The 20,896-nt window shown below is 36.4% G+C and overlaps 1 protein-coding gene and 1 non-coding gene across 2 annotated transcripts; one reads left to right on the top strand and one right to left on the bottom strand.

Moving 5' to 3' along the window:
• The first annotated feature begins 11,579 nt into the window (after positions 1 to 11,579).
• On the top strand, positions 11,580 to 11,652 carry TRNAR-ACG (transfer RNA arginine (anticodon ACG)). The gene has a single exon. It is a non-coding gene; the product is annotated as a tRNA-Arg (tRNA).
• Positions 11,653 to 14,408: 2,756 nt separating this feature from the next.
• emc (Basic helix-loop-helix domain-containing extra-macrochaetae) lies at positions 14,409 to 20,121 on the bottom strand. The gene is made up of 2 exons (XM_073091032.1): positions 19,642 to 20,121; positions 14,409 to 15,860 (listed from the first exon to the last, which is right to left on the bottom strand). The coding sequence occupies exons 1-2, from the start codon at positions 20,026 to 20,028 to the stop codon at positions 15,816 to 15,818; spliced, it is 432 nt and encodes a 143-aa protein (XP_072947133.1). The 5' UTR covers positions 20,029 to 20,121; the 3' UTR covers positions 14,409 to 15,815.
• Positions 20,122 to 20,896: the final 775 nt, after the last annotated feature.

Raw genomic sequence — 20,896 nt, 5'->3', positions numbered from 1 at the left:
TGCAATAAACTAACGACGCTTAAGCTACTAAGGCGTCATTAAGTAAGTACATACTTGTAAGTACTTGCAGTTACTTACATAAGTATTTTAGAATTATTTTCGTTTTATAATACTTCATCGTCAACCTATTTTAAAGCAGTATTCGTGTATATGGTATTGGTACGGGTCTTAGAAACTAAATCGATTTCGCTTGCTAAATGCGAATTGGTAGACTTTAAGAATTTGAGAATTGATACCCTCGAGATTTTATTAAAGAACTCTCAGGCTTGTAAGTTCTTTTATTCCTCTTCCTCCTGACGATGTTATCCTATATCTTTAAGGTTAATTTTAATTAATTTATGATTTGCATTCAAGCCTAGAATTCACATCTTTGACTCTCGGGTTGAGCAGCTAAATTCCAACTGCTTTCGCAAGTGTCCTCATTTACAGTGAAAAATAAATGGTCACATTATTCTTAGTGCAATTATTGCTTGCGGTTATTCATACAACACTGTACTTTTCTCTCCCTTAACTTAACGATATAAGAACTAGTTTCGTATGTAGTTTTCTATAGCTGGTAGTAGTAAACATGTTCTAAAGCAGGGCCGGATTTAGGGGAGGGTAAGCGGAGTTACTGCCTCGAGGTCTCGACAAGAAAGAGGCCCCAAAATAGTGAAAAAATATCAAAATACTTCTAAAAATTCTACGAGTCAGTAACTTGTAAGTTTTTTTTCAGACAGTATTAAGTGTGTCCAAACAGTATTGAAATAATTTCATTTGTCGCCAGTATATTGTTGACAGACTTGACGGGAAAAATCTTTTTTATTCAGTAATTAGGCCCCCTTTCGTTGCGCAGGGCCTCCATACCTCTAAGTCCGGCCCTGTTCTAACGACATGGACGTCGGCGTGTTGTCATGTTTACACGACCGCTCGCATGTACACGTTTCTCTATGAAGCAAAATCAACAAGTATATCTAATAATATATGAGGAAATGATATGTTTTGTGATTAACGAAATTACTGATAGATACGTTACTATATGGAAGCATAAGAGTGATTGAACCTGTATTTTGACAGTAGTGGTATCACATCGACAGAGCGTGGTCAGGTAGTTTTTTTATAATATTTGAGGAGAAAACGGGATTGCAGTTTACCTGATATTGTCTGTACCGTACCTTCTCATGTTAAATATATTGTACTCGAATGAGGAATAAAGTATCTTAAACCGTAAACCATAAATGGTGGTTGCCCATGGACATCTTTGACCAATTACGTATAGAACGGTTTCGGTTCCGTATAACACAGGTTTTACCAATAGGCTCATCACAGATAGACTAAGATGGTCTCCTTCTATATACCTTATTCTTGCAATGGGTGTTCCAACTCAGTCCTTAGGGATAACAACTCATTTGTAGCCAAAGTAAGTTAAACTAAAGATTTAGAAACACATTTGTACGTAAAACATTGGTTATTTTCCACTTCTTAAACATAAAAGACTGTGTATATTAAAATATATTAGTTCCAAGCAATGTTCCAAGGTAATAAAATAAGTCTGAAATTTAAGTCATTTCCTTATACCTACAAACGTTCCTTATCTTTTCTAGAATGTTTGGTTTCTAAGTGGTTAGCAACTAAGCTTTCGGCCACCGAATGCGCTGTTAATCAAATTGTATCACTTCATACATATGCAGTAATGGGTTAAATTTATTCATCGTTCAGAATAATATGCATAAATATGTCGTAAGAGCGTGTGTGGGCTTCAACAGTCGGTAATGTCGTTCGTTATGGCGTAAAGTGGCTTACACGGACACTTAGCGCACCTTAAAATCAGAATGACATTTTATTTTTTTATTTTATTTTTTAATAAAATCCAGGTGTTTCATTAAATGGCTTAAAAACGTATTTTTTTCATTTTTAACTGACTTTAGAAAAAGAGGTTCTATATTCGACCACTATGTACTTATATTTATGTATATGTAGGTAATTGTATGTTCACGATTTTCTCAAACCTACTTGAAAGCAATAAAATGTGTATTTTTTATAAATTCCACAATTATATTTATAAAATGTCATGTTTTCAAAAACATGGAATGGCGGAAGAATGTGTTATTTTTGTTGTATATTTTTTATGTATGAAACAGTAATACAATACACTTAAATACACCCATACGCAAAATATAACGTTACTGCTGTCACGGTTTTGCATAAAAATTCTAACCGTATTTTGAAAAGCTCACTACATTTCGACATACGTTTATATGTATCATAGTCTCATTTCTAAAAATGTTGAAACATGTCTTTCATAATAAAGGTGACTCCTAAGATTTGTTGGTGCTTCACAAGGATTACGGGCGTTATCAGTATTCTTATCAGCCGCGGTGCGCTTACACCTCGCAAGTGCAAACACCTGCCTCGCCCACCTGTGCGTGTACTCAACAATCATCTTAAGCCGTTACGATTACGATGCGACGATAGTAGGAAGATAAGCGCGAAATGTCACATATTTCCGGGTAAGCTTGTTATAACCAACCAAAACCGGGCGATTGTTTGGAGGTGTCAGCGACCAAATATGTCCGATCCGTTTGATACGTCCGGTCCGGTATTCTTTAAGGACATATAAAATATGATGTTTGTAGCGTATTAGTACCTAAGTATGCACATAATTAGACACTAAATATACATACGAGTACTGGTGTGGCGTGCAGTAGTGGTGTGTATCTGGCGACATCGAGTTAGCTGTCAGTTGATCTGGCACGTCACTCTTAGTGTGAAGTGTGAACGCCGTGCCGGGTAGGACGGTAGTGGACGGTTTTGCATTATATTTGTACTAACCGAACTAGTACAAAGTTGATCTAATTTGTAGTACAATAAACATTTCAGTTACAAAACTATTATATGAGTACTTGCGTGACGGTATTAGCCGAAATAAGCGCATGATATCACATATTTCCCCGGTAAGCCTGTTAGAAGGTTAGAACTACCTAAAGTTCCACGTTTTTCATATAAAGCCGCACTTTTGTCTTATGGTCGTGATTGGCCAAATATCTAATGTCCGATCCGGTATTTTGGCCAAACATAAAATGTGATTTTGATTAAATAATAGGTATAGAATGCACGACGCCGCATATTTCCGTACGTTTGTCTTATAGATGTGATCGGCCAAATATATCCGGATTATATGATGTGTTCGGTATTAGGCGTTTGTTACACAATATCAATCAAAGACTGAAATACCAATATACGTAAGTATCTATAAGTAACAATAGGACAAAATATGCGGGAGATGCCGGTACACGGTTATTCCAGTAAGGTAGCATGCGATCATGTTAAAGCCGCATGCTTGTGTATTCGTGACCGGTCAAATATTTAGACGTCTGGTCTAGTATTAGCGTTTTAGCCAAATTAAAATTACCAGTTACAATAGAAGTATCAGTTAAGTAACCATAACCGTTTTTAGAAATGGAAACAAAACTTAAGAATAATTCACTGTGTTAATATTTATGGTTTTAATCATTGTCATCTGATGTATGCAAAATTTCAGCTCAATCGGATACCGGGAAATGGATCAAATTTAAGTTGCAAGTTGATACGAACATACATACACTGTAAGTTAATAAAAAGCTTATACAAAATGTCTTTTTCAGTTAAGATTGTTTTTTTCAGTTAAGACCTATATAATGACCAACTCAAAAATCGTAACATCAGATTATAAACAGCATGTCTGGCTTTAAGGCCCAACTATGCGACAACAAAAAAATTCCTGGGTTTTTATTATAAAGCGACGTAATCCTAAAGTGTCTTAGACTATTTTTTCGTAAGTACGGAATACTATTTCGTACAAATATGATAAATATAGCTATTTATATCCTAATTAACCTTAATTACGATAGCGTCGCATCGTATCTGGTGGTCATAGATTAGTATAGATACTTCGCTGCCTTGAAATTGAATGAAGCCGCAAACGGCTTATTTTAGTAAGTTCTTTTTTTGAATTCTTGTCAAATAAAAACATTTTTAGAGAAAATTTACGAATAAATGACTAATACTGCCTAATTTACGTAATAAATAAATAATTATTTCAAGTATTTTAGGGACATTTTAGCACGGAGACGTGCAAAACTTTTTTACGCAACTATTTCAATTCTTAAAACTGGGTACATTTCTTATTACTTTACTCCTTGTTAGGAGTGAGTAATCTTTACTAATCTATGCTGGTGGTAAATGATTGCTACGCCGCGGTACACGTTAACTAATTTGTATGCCATTTATTAAGGCTGCAACATGATATTAATCATTTCGCACTACATGCGATACGTATCTATTGTACGAGTGTTAGGACGTGATTATCAATTATTTATATAGTATGACACATACTTCTTAGGTTTCCGTACCCAAAAGGCAAAACGAGTAAACGAGTAGTAATAAGGTTACTAAGACTATCTCTATCTCCACAACAGGGCTCTATCTCCTGAACTGTTATGGGCAGACACTTGAATATTTTGCAGAGTATTTATAAGGGTGGCTGCTATAACGAAAAATATTAAAAATATAAATATATGATTTTTTTTATAGAACGGACCCCGCCGCATGCTAGTTCGACTTGCACTTGGCCAATGTTTCGTTTATGTAATTCACGCCGTTATTTTATTAAGCTTTTAGTTATTTATTTTTGGAGTTAAGATAAGTTAAGTTGTTTTGGAGAATTTGAAGGAAATTGGGAGAATTTTCGTATTTCCCGTCTTTTACCCTTCTGTAAGCATTACCTATGTCGAAATAGAGAATATAGAACATAAGATATGAAGCTTTGTTTGACTTTGGCAAGGTGCGGTAAATATGTAAGTACGGGAAGTATTCTAATGCATACCTCATAGGTAGCAATACAGCTTCAACTCTAATCCTATTTGGAGCTCATTATAGAAGCCCAAGGGGGGGGGAGCATTGGTATATGCCCATGTTCTACTTCAAGTTAATAAAAAGATGTACATACGAGGAAGTACAAAACAGTTCTATCGTATATAAAGAATATCAAAAAACTTCATCAATACGAGTACATTGATAAATAAATTCGGAAATCAGCAATTGTATTTGATCGCAGAACCACAGATGAACATGTACAATCGTATAATTATGTCTAAAAACTTATATTCATACTGTTTTTAAGGATTAGTGTAAGAAAGAAACAAACCAAGACAAGCTATTATCCTGAATCTAGGCTTTGTTGCATAAATAGTATTAAATAGGTATCCTAGGCTGTTCAGGGTTCGTTACTTTATTCCTAGTTAGAAGCAGAAGCGTTGCACTGATAAGCAACACCTGCGGCTGATACACCTGTCCTATTATCTTAGGAGAAATGCGTTCATGTTTTAACTTTTAACTGTTTTAAATTTTAACTTTGATATAATAAAATAAATCTTTTTCTTCGACTAAATTACAACTATTATTATTCCCGCGTAAAATACAAGCTGCCGCCAAGAGCGTTCTTTTTCTTTTTATGTTAAAGCATACAATGGTGTAACGTATACAGCCAGTGACTATATAAATGAGCCATTATTATTATAAAAATAGCACATAATGAAAATAACACAAATTTATTAATTAAAATGAAAATATAATTAAATAATTTGAATATATTTCTAACAGATAGGATTCAGTCATAATAAATTGTCTAGATGTTTTTAATACATACAGTACTTAGCTACTATATAGATTCTTTATATTATAGTAAAACGAGTTGTGCCACGTTGTTTTCTCCGTGATTACATTCGATATTTCATGGTTTTTAGTTTTTTTTTTGCATTGAACCTTTATTATTTTTCTTAACCCTATATTTGACAATGTCCACTTAAACGCACATTCAAATCAGTTTTTTTTTCTGAAAAACGCAACATCGAATCTTTTTAATAAAAACTCAAAGCGACTTAGCAAACGTTTGTTTACGTCAGAAAATGAAATCTATATCTGTCTCGTTCAAACATTGTCAGTGGTAAACAAAATAGCGAACCGTTGGTCAGCGCCTGCGCAACGCTCTCTAAGTATCTTATTTTATCAGAATGAAATTAAGTTATATATATGAAATTTATATAATTTTACTTTCTGCAAGCTTTATGCAATTTTTTGGTGATATTATTTTTGAGATATAATATTTCCAATATATAGTAATTCATCACTTTTGTTATGTGTGCATTAAAATGCACACTGCCAACGACATACACTATTACTGTTTGTGAATATTGTGTCTTTAAATACACACTGCCAACTTTGCTACTATGTACTAAGGTTCTGCACCCAACGGTAAAGGGTAAATAAGGTTCAGACAGGGTTTTTTTTATAATTCATGACTGCAAGTCACATTTCCCCCTTTCCACTAAATTCCCAGTACTTAGCTTGCAATAATGTTTTTTCGAATTATAACGGAAATATGGATTAAGGTCTAAACAGACAAGTCGCTTTATACCGTACAGATGAGATAGGCAATCGGTAGTATTGTCTTCACAGATTTTGGACATCTTCGTTTGTAATTCCTGGTTGCTGTTTCGTCATGAGAATAGTGGTAAACAAAAATTATTGCCACTCAAAAAGTTTCGAGTCGCTTTATGTGGGAAACTGCGTTTTTTGGGAGGAAGTCTTCTAATCTCTCAACTCAACTAAAATATCTCAAAACTTGATGATATGTCATAACTTCCGAGACTTTATCTTTAGTATTTTCAAAATGTATGATATTTTTTATGTTTTTTAATTATTTCTTAGTTTAGTGAGTACTTGGCGGTGTGCATTTTAAGACACGTTTTTGTTTCTTGTGAACCTGGCAGTGTGCACTAAAAGACATAATGTATCCTGAAAACTGAAATTCAGTAATTTTTTATTTTATTTTTCCTAATATCCTTACAAGCCAATTAACGCAGGAAAGTAGTAAAAGTATATTTTTTTATGGTAAAATTGTCTGCCAAGTATAGGGTTAAATAAAAGGAAGTTAGTCATTGAAAGTCCCGCCAAAATCGGTCAATCCGTTTTAAGGATTGGCCGGAACAAATGGACAAACAGTTATACATACAGACATACAAAAAATGTGTTTTGTTATAGTAATATTGGTTAATATGATATAGTCAATTTAGATTTCTGTTTCTGGGTCTGGGTGTTTGTGTATTTATCTATGTGTGTGTCCATGTCACCCACGACACAGGGAATCCCAGTGTAGGGTTGCTAGTTTAGAAAGCGTTTTATTTTTGATTTAACTACAACGGATTCAATTACAATAAGATTTAAGAAGCGGTTTTTAATACATACATTATTATTTGATTCGTTTTGCTTATATAGAATAGGTAATGAGTATATTCGAGCGTGACCACATTCATACAAATTAACGTCAGTCCATTACTAATATTATTAGGTACGTATAGTTCTGATGCAATTCAACCTTTTGTAGGAAAATTCCATTGCTGTTTTATTTAAAACCAATAGTGTTTGTTAAGGAAGAAATTACGATTACGATTCCAGTTTTAATATTGGGATTATTTTACCATAAGGTAAATTTATTCTTCTGGGGTGGTAGGTAATGGTCCTATGATCAATCTTAGATATGATTAAAATACTATTCAAGCTGATAGCTGAATTGCTTTGATAGCTGTAGTAATGCGTATGGCCATCAACCAATTACTGCCCCTCTGATCTGCTAGTGTCTCAATTCAGAGTGAGAGGGATTTAGGAATTAGTCCACCGCATTGGGCAAGCCTGGATGGATTGGCTTCACACACCTTTGAGAACTTTTTCTTTAAAAGCCCTTAGGTGTGTTGGTTTCCTCTCGAGTATTTCCTTCCTGTTTACGGAATTAATAGTTACTTCTAATAGATACAATGTACATAACTTTGAGAAATCAGAGTTACGATCCTGGGATTTAAACCTCCAATTCCTCCAAATTGAGTTTTAAACAGGAGACTGTTTATGATGTACCTACTAGCTTCAACGATTACCATATTTTATAATTTCTAAAAGAGACCTAATATAAATCATTAGTTTGCTTCAAGTTACTAAAATAATAAACACTTAAAAAAAGTAGTTTGCATAGGCATTCACATTGTACGAACATACAATGAATTTTACAAATTTTACAAATTTTATTTTACAAATGTCAAAATAATGACAGATCTTGCATTAAACTTTAATATCAACCTATCTTAGTTATTATATACCATAATTATGGAAATATGGGAATAGTTATAACGAATTGAAGGACGATGCATCTTAATGACAGAATATTGATGGAGCTGGTCAGTCCTCAACAGGATAAATTATGGGGCTGAAGAAGGTAGAATAACGTAACTGATTTGTGTCTGAGGCAACACAACGTCCACTTCTGTTTCATAACAGTAATGTAGCGCTATTGTGTATTTAAAGAGTGGTAAGGGGTGGAAAAAAAAAATGAGGCGATTATGTGTTGGATAAGCAGTGATAGTTTAGTGGTTAAGAAACTCGGCTTCTTGATCGAGGGGTTCGAGGTTAAAATCCCCCAGACACGCCAGTTTTGTGCGTATTAGAAATTAATTATCATTTGCTTAAACGATGAAGGATAAACATCGTGAGGAAACCTGCATACCTGAAAATTGTTAGAAAAGAAAGTATTCACAGGTACGTGAAGTCTACTAATATGCAATCGAGCAGCATGGTGGACTATGGCCCAATCACTTAGAGAGGAGATCCGTGCCCAGCAATGGTACCGTAATGGATTGATGATGATGATGATATATTGGAAACTAAAAATTAGCTTATTGCAGACCTTGTTAGCGGTGTCGACTCTACATTTTCAAAGATTGTGTCATAATGACTACTACTCTCATGTTCGAAGCTAAGAAATATTTCTTAAAGTATGATTTTGATTAGGTATAATTTTCTTTACGGCCCTTTTAGGTCCACTGCATATATGGATCTACGTTTCCGCTAGTACAGATAATTTTGCCATATCGATATAAATATTGTTGATACCATATTTGCCATATCGATATAAATACATAGGTTACACCACTCACACCAAAACCTAAGGCATACCTATACGCCATAGATATAGATAATCAAAAATAGCAGAATTACTTTTGACAAATTTTGTTAGTACTCAGAATTAGCAAAGTGGATTTGATCAAGAACAATTTTAGTTCCGCCTTCGATCACTTCAAATTACATTATATTTATTTTACGTCCTTGTCCTCGGAGCAAATAATTTAGGACCTTATCAACTCAGATTTAAAGTTCCAAATATTTCGAAAGCCATTACATCATAGCAGTGGTATATAACTAACGTGACAATATATACTGCTTTGAGGAGACAGTCCTGGGGGGTTACTACCATATCTTAAAACAATATTATTTTAATCATACTTTTTATTTTTTTTGCAGGAAAGTTAACTTTTTAAGGAAAATATGACAATTTCAGTTGGCTTTATACAATCGATAAGCGAAAAATTAATAAGGGTTTAAGTTTGTTCAACTGTGTATGACGGAATATTTTACTGTTTTGAGGAGGAAATAAAACTTTCCTGAACTATGATGGTGTTTAAAAGAGGGTGGTAGGCGCCCTGATTTCGAGAAAACTGTTTTGTTATCCTAAATGAAAGTAAATCCTGCTTATGCATGTAAGTTTGGAGGTGGAGAACACTGGTTCATCTCTAAAGGCACCACCGCCACAAGTATTAATAGAAAGTTTTAGCAGCAATGTTAAGTGCTCCTGTGTTCTAGTGGAAGGGCTACACCTTTAAGAAAAATATACTTTTCCAAAATATTCCAACTTACTCATCTGAGATAGCAACGCATCTGTGGGTGACCTCAGATAGGACTATAGTCTTATCTGTGGGTAATGTGCAGTGACCACTACATCCCGTCCTCTGCTAAACTATCTATAACATAAACGATATAAGAAGTATAACTTAAAATTTCAAAAGTCCGACTATAAGAGATTTATATAGAGCTTTATTAGCGCGTCTCGCTCTGATAAGAAAAATGGTCACGTTACGAATCAAATGTTGCTTCGTTACTGTTATCGTGGTGATAACAGTAATGCGATTACACAGGTGTTCGGTGTGCCCGCACCGCCCGACCTTCGGCTGAGTGCAGGCGTCATCCACAACAACACTCAGTGCAATTAGCGACGTACAGTACACAGATAGATAAGTACTGATAAAAGGTAAGCACCTATGCTATACCTACTGCGACAGTTTTTTGAGTCCACGGCACACACGGGGTTCACTTCTATAGTATCTACAGGAGTTCAGAACATTGATCTAAGGTACAAGCACCTATAGTATACTGGCATGGGCATACATTTTTACGGATAGTAATAATTAATTCCTGAGGGAGGTAATATAGTACAGCAAACTAATAATGAACGTCGCCAACAATCCACTATCGTGAGTAGTCGCTAACGACAGGCGGCAACAGTCGCCGGCTGTCGTTGGCGACCGCTTGCGACCGTTGGCGACAGTTTACGACCGTCAGCAACAGTCGTCTACTACAGTAACTCGCTGTATTACCTTCGGTAGCTTACTATTGCTCGTATGTAACCTTCCGTATTCGTCAACCCAATAGCCTTAACTAACTGAAGTTTAATATAACCGTATAATACGATGATACCGTTTGCTAAATGTCGGCGATAAGTAGCAATGAGTGGTTCTATACTGGCGTTAACTTTACTGACTATAAATATCACAAGTAATTTTCCGTTTATTTTACTAACAAAGTATTTTATGAAATCTACACGAAATATGTAACTATAGGATCTAGTCCAAAATTATTTTAATAATTAAAGATGAATATAAAAAATATTGGATAAAAAAATTTATACTTGAGAAAAAATGTGAGAAAAATATAAGAAATAATTATTCTGATAAATAAAAAAAAGGTTTTTGGATTGCAGCGCCACCTACCGGGTCAAATTAAAAATGAGTATCTAATAGATATGAGGTGCCTTCAAAAGAAAAAAATACTTCATTAAAGTTTTTGAAGCCATTTAAATGTAGAATTACGAAAAAGAAATTAAACTATACAGACTGATTTTTTTAAATGGGCCTTCAGGGCTAAATCCGAAACTATAAGGATTAGCGAAAAATGCTGAATGGAGTTACGAGGCCGTATTGAAAGTAACTAGAATTGCATCATTCGTTTTTTTACAATATCTTATTCCTTAGCCGGGAATCGAACAAGTTCTTTTTTATAAAAAAAATACACCCTTTATATCAAGTCAATTCTGGGAAGTAATGTTATGTGACAAATTCACAATTTAAAAAATTCACCCCGTATATTATTAAAATATGTAAATTATTATTAAATATTTTCTAATATTTTATTTTTTATTTATTATTTTATTGCCTCTTATTATAAATCTATTGAATGTTTTACATAACAACTGACATTTTATAACTTCTTTATATTACACATCGTCATTTTTAATTTTTTATAAAAGCAAAAATCGGATAGATTCATTAATAATAACGGGCGAATGATAATATAATATATTTTTGTTGAGAGTACTAATAAAACATTTCCAAGGTTATTTTACGTTTAACATAATAAATTTGTGCGTAACATATATATGAGCAAATTTCGCCAATTCAGTAACTGGCCCTGTGGCGCAATGGATAACGCGTCTGACTACGGATCAGAAGATTCCAGGTTCGAATCCTGGCAGGGTCGCACAGTGTTTCTTTAGCTTTTTTTTTAAATACTATTTTGACATTTACCTTTTTACGCGTACCTACTGGTAATTAGCCGTATTGTTAAATACTGACGACATTGAGTTAATGTTTACCAAACTTTTGTTACTGGCACGATGTTTGGCCATATTCCTCCTTGTGTCTACTCGAATAAGGTATTAAATGTCTCGCTATTGTTGAGTATTGAGTTCTAAGCGTTTTCGAACTCTACATAGTCAGTATTGAGGTTGTTTTTGGTTACTGGTGCTGGTAGAGCCAACGCGCAGCTGATCAAATATTGTAGTCGCGATAATTGGCCGTGATGCAATCGCGTGATCTTCGCATCCGCTGGCCTCTTGTTTTCCAAATTTTTGCCTCGAAATTGCTGTAAAATTTTGCTTTAAAGGTATTTTGGTACTTAAAATTTACCTGTATTTTATTAACTTTATGACCCACGAGGCGGAACAATACCGGTCTGATATACAGTGGGATCCGGGTTCGATCCTCGGTCAGACATATAACTAAATAATGAATTTAGACTTCTGTTCTATTTGGGTATTCGGCTTTGTATTAGTCTAAAACGCCTAAAATACAAAAAAAAGTTGTGGGATATGATAGTATAATATGTTATTATCATTTATTTATTATTATAGGTAAGTACATATAGTTTTGTCTTATATATTGAGTAATGTTAAGTGGCTAGATATGTTACTTGTGGAATCATATTGATTTCATTTTCCTTTTGCAGCAAACTACAATAGGTATTGACAACCTGTAGCACTACCATGAGTTGGCATAGAAACGCCACCATAGAAATTGTAAATAGAAAACTATTGTCATTTTATAGTGAATAACATAACTACTATCGTTACGGCATTTCTTGACAACGTCTGTCAAATTAATGACTCATGGGACCGAATTTGTATGGCAATAGATCATAATGACATTTGATTTCGATAGGTTTTTTACGTATCGAGTTACGCCACTACGGATTTTACTTCTACGAGTAACCACCAGAGGCGCTGTACAATTTTTCATACATTTATTTTACGCAGTCGCTAGCGAGTAATACTTTTGTAAACTCATGGTAGTGCTACTGTGGTGTGTCATATTCAATCGTTTCGAATAAAATTATTATTCCATGTGGAAAATTACGTCTTCATATTATATTATTTGTTATCATTAGATCACATGAAAAATCATACATGTACTTACAATTTTATTGTTTGATATTGAAAAATCTATCTATGTCATTTTTTTTTGCTAGATAAGGTAGGTACAATAGGTGTTAAAACAATGTACCTATAATATCTTCTTATTTTGCCTTTAAGGCGTGCAAATGTACAGTTAGGTAAGTCAAAATTATTTCCAAAATTATTTTATAATAACAGCGACAAACAAACTCATATTCGCATTTTAGTATTTCGCAATCATTAGGATATTAATTAGGAATTAGGATTAATTTTGTTTACATTTGTCTAAAAAAATCAAGCGTGTAAACAGTACCTTTAGTATGAGATTTTACGTTTTTACAAAAATGACTGTTTTTGTATTTGTTTACGTATTTCCCATAGATTTCCAATCAGTTCTGAAACAGTCCGCTAGGGGCGCTGATTGGAAATATATGGGCAAATACGTAAACAAATACAAAAACAGTCAATTTGTGGAAACGTAAAAATTCAAACTAAGGGTACAGGATTTCACAATATTTATTACGACGTGTTCAATGAAGCACATATTTCGTTTACTTCGCACGTGAGTTACTGTAAAGGTCGCACAGCCTCCATAATGAAGTCCGGTTAGAATGACTTTTTATAACACAAATAGGTATATAACCTTGAAAGGATTGTAAACAAGAACGAAATCGACCGAACGAAACGAAATAACGTATCTTGGCTTTTTAGTGTTCCGTGTCTAGAGGATAAAAACGGGATCCTTTCATTAAGCATCCGCTGGCTATCCGTCTGACCGTCTGTCACATGGCTCTATCTCTTGAACTGTAATAGATACTTGAAGTTTTACAGAGTAGGTATATTGTGGCTACTTTAACAACAATTACTAAAAATAAAAGTAAATTTGGTGGTACTGAACCCTCCATGTGTGCAATTGTTGTCAACTCATAATGTTGTGTGTATTCAATTTGTTTTACTTTACCAAAATAGGAAAAAGAATTTGATAACAAAAATAGAAACTGATTTCGAAGTCGACAAATTATGTAAGTACATTGTACTTACATAATTCTTTAGTACCTCTTTTAAAATGTTTATTTAGATATCTGTTAGCTCTACGTAGAGTCAACTTTCTATGTAATTTTTATCTCTTTGTAGCTTTGAAAGCGTAGAATAAAAGTGATCCCATACAAGGAAACACTAATGAATTTCTATTTAGATCTTTAACTTAGAATTTTCAAAGGTTTATTTGCACCACAATTAGTGGAATTAGTAGTATAGTCAGTGTCAAATATAATTCACACTAAATGACACTGTGATAACTAAAATTTACTAGATCCTAAAATACATCTTAGGTATTATTATTAAATTATTTATTATTATTAAATTATTACTATTAAAGGTTAAATTATAGTACCTATTAGTTAAGTATCATAATAATCTCTATAGCTTTGTCTTTAAATGCAAATTGGCAAATTTAAGGTATCTTTACACAAAATATTTATAGTTTAAGTAAGTATGTAAGTTACAAATACATTTTTATTCAATAGTGTTAAGGTTTGAATGGGTTGTAGGTAAAGTAAAAACATTTATAATTTAATATTTTTTTATTTTCTGATTGTTCCATCCAGGGCTAATTACTTATACGAAAAATCAGTGCAAAACTTTAAAGTAGACAAAAAGAAAAATATGGACGTAAAATTGTGAAGTACAGTCAAAACTTAAACTTTGTGACCTGGAATTCATTAGCTGCCTAAAGATTGAATTTTTGGCTATTTATAATTATAAGTACCCTTAGAATCCGTAAAAATAAAATAACATTGAAGGAATTACTTTTCTATACTGGTTAATGCTATTTTACGTTTAAAGCCGTGTACACACATACGAACAAATTTGCTTTACATGCAACAATATATTACTCGAACATCGAATATTATTTTATTGAAACTGTGTTCGTGTTTGTTCGTGTCCGCGATGTTCATGTTCGTGCGTGTGCACGCGGCTGAAGGTCATCCCGGGTACTGCCCTTACGTGCAACAGAGATCACACCACATTCATCAAATAGTCTATCAACAATCAATTTGCTCGACCATTAGCAACTCTCATTAACTAAAACTATAACAGTCTATTTAAAATCATAATACACCATAATTAATAAGAATAATATAAGATAATTAAAGCATTTCCACCTTACATTCAATATAAATCATAAAAAGGTCTCAAATTGATAATTTTTCCGCTACTTTTTAATATATTTTTCACTTTTACATACACTATTTACAAGTTAGTTGTACTCGACGCAAATTTATAAATTAATAAAATAATAGAAACCTGCGTTTAGTACTTACAAAATAATATTCTCATAATCTAATAGCAACAAAATCGCCATGCATAATCACACTCATGAAGTTTAACTTAAAATAAAATATAGGTAAATCAACTTTAAATTGATTCACTTCTTTGATATAAATGGAAGCATCGTTTTATAACTAAGAATAGGGTCTGAATTTGCAAAAGTAATAGCTAAATAATTTGTCACCTCTGCGACTATTTTGTAAGAAATTTTGAGTTTAAGAATTTTAAAAACAAAAGAGAAAGGCAGGACTGGAAGGTCGTATGTGCCTACATCCGCAAACCACTCAACATATTATTTACAAACACGTTCACGTACATCTGCCTAACAACTAGTAAAGCTTTTTACATAAAAAGGTTTTAACAAAACAAGTCACCGCGTCGCGAGATGCGGTTGATTGCATTGCAATGCTCAAGTCTTCTGCGTAATGCCACAAATTAATTATATTAACGTAGTATATTGATCTTAACGAGATCGTACTTAGGATATCATCGTGAGATGATCTTCACTGGAACTGATGTAGGAGGCTCCGGACCTGGAGCCGCGCGGACCCCGCCCTCGCCTCCGCAGCACTCGTCGTGCACCACGAGGTATATCTTGATATTTACCATAAATTAAATAGTCTCTTTAAAACTAAACACCTTAACACGACATCGGCCTATCCAGTTGGTCTTCCTTTTCTGGAGTCTGTAACAAAGAGAAAAACACAATTAGTTTCGCTTTTACAGTCATTAAAAGATGTGGGTTAGTGGAGGAATTATTTAACTACAATAAAACGGTACCCTCTATGTTTTATTACGCTGAATAGTGATTGCGACAAGTATATCGGGTGGCACATGCGCATCCCGCCCGCGTCCGGCCATCTGTCACCGCATATGCGCGCTGTTTCAACACTGTTTTAATTCATTAGTCCTGACAATGGGCCTGCTGTTTTGTTACCCTAATTTTAGTACACGTAACGTTTATTAATTGTGATAATTTAATTGGCATTTTATGCGTGTAGCAGCCGTCTACGATGGAGGTATCGGTACAGTAGCCGGTCCGATGTATCGTTCTGAGTATCGGCGAGTGTTAGATTACCGCTTCCCGTCCGCGTACATCCGCGACACAGCTGAGCGGCCGCACGTGGCCGTACCCTATTTACGGATACGTGTCGAAGGGAGAGCACATATGTCCCGAACGGATCGGGACTTCGCGAGAGCGAACACGTGAAATCCCTTTATGAGACGAGCATTGTCGGGCGGGTAATGAATAGGTACGTTGCATTTATTTAGCTATCCGCCACCGGCGCCGTCACGTGTGCTCACGCGCAGCTGTGAGCGACCGTTACCCGCACAATGCCCTCGATCGATCCGTCGTCGATGGAATCCGAGCGATCGGCGAAATCGTTGCACGTGTGTGGACTTGCTGAAGTTCGAGACGGTTTGCGGTGGAGCTGCATTGTCTACTCGCTGCCGGTTTATCGGTTCGGAGAAGCGTAAAGGTGCTCGTAAAACTTTCACGTGCGCGATTTATGCGAGAGGTACGGGGAGACAAAGATATTCAGAGGAGCGGGCGAGCGTGGGCGCGGACACCTGGCGGCTCGTTAGTGTCGCCTGTCTCGGCCGAGGGACGCGGCCGGCGCGTAGGCGGCCAGGCGCTGCGATGGCTTCTCAGATTCTATATTTCGTAGCATTAACGATTGAGATTGAGTAACGAGTTCTTTATCTTAAATACCTCATTAATTATTACTTCGACTGGTGGTACCAGTTAGGACTATGGGGTTCTTAAATTGATCGTCAAAGCCTCGATGCGGGCCGTTAATTGGACGATAAGTAATATTGACAGCTCTAACAAGTTAACTCTGAGACGGTAACGTTTCATCGACAAACAAAGAATTAATAATCATAACTATCAGTACAGACGAGGGTATATGATTACATTAGGGGTGGACCCTTTAGTGGGAATATAAAAGGGGAGTTGCAATGGATTACACGCCTAACCATGTTCATTATTATGTGCACTTAACTGCTTATTACGGTCGAGACGAAAAGTCAAACATCGGCCGCGATCGAGTTTATGTTGACATTTGAAGTCGTGAAGGTGAAGGGGCAAATGGGGCAACGGGTATCGACAGATGTGTTAACATATTAGTGAGAAGAACAAAGATAGGAATAGGAGTATTATAGTGGTCGATTGTAGCAGTGTTAGTGGGTAGTATCCCACGGTTGCGTCGCGCGTCGTGAGCGCCGCGGGCCAGCCAGCTGCGAGCCACAATTTACGGTCGCGTCTCGCGATAGCGCCCGTGGTGTATGCTCGTGACCGAGGTTTGTGGCACACGGCGATGCCCCGCAAGATAGTGCCGTGAAATGCCGCCTCACGACTTGCACGATGAAGTTTCAAATTCCGACACGATCGCCTCGAGCCCCGTTTTTTCTCTACCTTTTTGTGAGATTACGTCTCCGCGCCGGCGATACTAAAGTGAAGATCGAGAAACGTTGCCCGATGTCCTTGTAGTTTGTATTTCTACATTTATATTCAGGAATGCGGTTAGATTAGTCGACATTCCGATAGTTCCTACATAGCGTAGGCGGTATATTAGTAAATATCGTAAGTAGGTACAAAACGATACCGCTGGCGCCCGCAACGTGATACCCTAATGAATAATATTTGTTTCTTTAGATCGGCTTTTCATTTGATGAATAGTATCGTTTGAATGTAAGTGGGTAGACGGCAGCGTATACGGTCGAAATGTGCATAAATTAGAGTTAAATTTGGTGTTAATTATCAGTAAACGGCCGATGGCGCCGCGCCGGCGACATTCGCTCCCATATCTTTTATTTGGTAAAAATCTTACGTAAGCAAGCAATGTTCGAATGAACAAAGGTTATTCGCTGTAGAAGTCATAGTCCTAGTTAACATTTCGAATTTATGCGAATACATAAACTTTTGTTACGACACTAGACATGGATTTGAAGTGGTTATTCGGAGATATAAGTCGAAATGGCTTGTAAATTTCAATTTTGAGCAGATGTGCAGAACATGTGGCACTCACATTGCTGTAAATTTTGCACGGCACCTTGCGTCACCTAAATCACGCTTGTTTTGAACGTTTCCCGCGGTTCCAACAACTGGCAGTGATTAAAATTTACGTGGCGCGACCAAGTATTAACGAGCGAGCATTGCGCCTGCGGCTTGTACGGCAAGGCGCTCGAATAAATCCTGCGCGATGCACCTGCCGCGCGGACATCCAACCAGCAATCTCGACGCTGCATTTTTAGATTATGTCTTGCAACACTCGTCTGGGCTATGGCCTGATATATAGGGTAGCCAGTCCTCCAGCTAGTATAGAGAATTCTCGTTTTCAGAGCTACATAAGATATGCCCCGCGAAAGATTCGTAGAGTATCATTGTTTTGTTTTATGGTGTGGCTATTTAATTGTCTATAACTGATATTTCGGGCAGAACTTATAGAAAACGAATGACTACGTATATTGGTTAATGAATCGTGCATAACATGAAAGTTTACTAAAATTTATATCTGTATAATTGTTTGCTTTGATATTTACACATTCTTTTGTTTTGAGCTTGTTTCGTTATATTGTTTGATCAACACGTATATTCCATTTTACTAAAACAAGTTAACAAAAATAGATTTCATGGTTTTTTGATTTATCATCTATACCATCCTAGATCTTTATTAAACCCTCCATTTGATATTTAAATTTTCCGCAAATGCATACAAAGTTGACAAGCAAGACATTCAGCGGAAAACAATCCAGTAAAATAACGCTGAATGGAAATGACGAAATGGCAATCACACGCAGGTGTCAACCGGAATGCTAAACGAGGCAACATAAATATGTGTTGAATATTCAGATTGTGTGTCAGTACACGGTCGTTTACGCGGCGCCGGCGCAGGTGGCCGCGCTTCAAGGCTGAAATTCAAAACAACCGTCACGCATGCGTGAATAGCGGTCTAGATTGTGACTTATTTACCGATCCTGTTGTTAAAACACAAGGTATAAACAACGAATAATACGATGATTATGCTACGTCAGTTAGCTAGATTACGAAAGTTTAACATTTTCGTGAGTATTAAAGCAGTTTAACTACGAGATAAGTGAGTCTAATGTAATATGTAGTGATTGTTTACGAAGCAATGCGTGCGACGCTGTTGTGAAACTCAGCATCTCCGCTTTTACCTTCCCGCGCTTGCGAAATACGCAGGTGCGCGCCGCAAAAACACCGACACGGCCGATTTCATTTAGTTTTTATGCAACACTATCTTGCTATTCGAGAGGCGTGCCAGCGGTGAATTCAACTACCTATTTATTCTATTAACTGTAACTAATTTGACGGAGAATTACTTTGTTATGTCTGGGTAACTTATGCGCAATATTACGTTTTTTAGACCTTTCAATCTACTTAGCAAAAGATGAAAATCTATGTGAATAAATAAAATGTAGGTATTTTCTGAGACACTTACCGTGTGATTGGAATGGTGTGGTGATGATGAGGGGGTTTTGTCAGCGCGGAGGATGGTGTTGGGCGCCGCTCGGGGTCCGAGTGGGCGGCGGGTGGGCTTCGGCGGCGACTTGCACGCGGGGGCCAGCGCGCCCTCCGCCTCGAACTGCCCCACCGCGGGGTGGTTCTCCAGCGCCGACTGCAGGTCACAGATGTAATCGATGACGTGCTGGATCACTTCCAACTTGGAGATCCGCCTGTTCTTTGGCATGAACGGCACCAGGTCCTGGAGCTTGGAGAGGTACATCTGTATTTCGGCGTTCTCGCCGTCCCGGTGCCTCTGCACCCGGCCGCCCGCAATCGCAGGCACCGACGCACCGGTCGCGCACACCGCCGTAATGGCTTTCATCGTGAGGGTCACTGAACACGAACACTGGTTATCGCGAGACGTAACGTGCGTTACGAACGAGCTGCGAGTGAGGAATGAGGAGATGTGCGCGCCGACGTGGTATATATGGGTGCGGATGGGGCGCGGGGCGGGCCGGGGCGGACCAATGGGCGCGCGGAGGGGGCGGCAAAGCCTGATTTTCCCATGGCGGCGCGGCGGCGACGTCTGCCTGCGCTGGGCGGCCCTGGCTAAGGCCGTTGCGCTCCTCGCGTACTTTGTCCTGCAATGTTTTGTTTTCATCTCTGTAATTGTCTAGGATAATAGAGAAGTGATTATGCAAGGTACACGACATTTTAGGTTGAGGTATAGTAATTTTTTTATACTCCTGAAAGTGTCTAATACAGAGAAGTAGGCAATGTTATAAATAAAACAGAAAGAAGTGAAACATTGTAATACACTTATCAAAATTCAAATTGTGTGAAAGATAAAAATGAAAGTGTAATAAAATACATTGAGTCACACGAAAACGTAGCCAATTCAGATTTTAATTAAATCTGGTACTGCACGGATTGTTGTACAAAACGCAAACATTACTTACAGACATACATACATATCCGTCTACTGCATTTTTTGTATATCAACAAAAAACATATAACAAAAAGACGTGTTTTCTGCTACAATTGAGATAGAGACGCCAGTCATTGTTTTTGTAAAGTCATGTACCTAATTAGGTAGAGCTTATTTTTTGTAGATATTAATATGTTTTACAAAAAGTCGACTAGATTTATCAGTGTGTAGTTATTTATGATAGCCATAAATCAGGTTTTGCTAGCAGTGTTTAGTAACGTGGACTTTATTTCCATAAGAATTACATAAAATATAATTTATA

Source organism: Epargyreus clarus, unplaced genomic scaffold (assembly GCF_041222505.1).
Source record: "Epargyreus clarus isolate Ecla_fem2 unplaced genomic scaffold, WU_Ecla_fem_2.2 ptg000034l, whole genome shotgun sequence".
Taxonomy (NCBI): domain Eukaryota; kingdom Metazoa; phylum Arthropoda; class Insecta; order Lepidoptera; family Hesperiidae; genus Epargyreus; species Epargyreus clarus.
Note: the sequence above shows the minus strand (reverse complement) of the source record. Positions and strands in the feature narration are given on the sequence as shown.

Excerpts from the sequence above, each read along its gene's own strand:
- emc (XM_073091032.1), bottom strand. The coding sequence starts at position 20,028 with ATGAAAGCCATTACGGCGGTGTGCGCGACCGGTGCGTCGGTGCCTGCG. Across the intron at positions 15,861-19,641 it reads CACACCATTCCAATCACACG|ACTCCAGAAAAGGAAGACCA; the intron begins GTAAGTGTCTCA and ends TCTTTGTTACAG.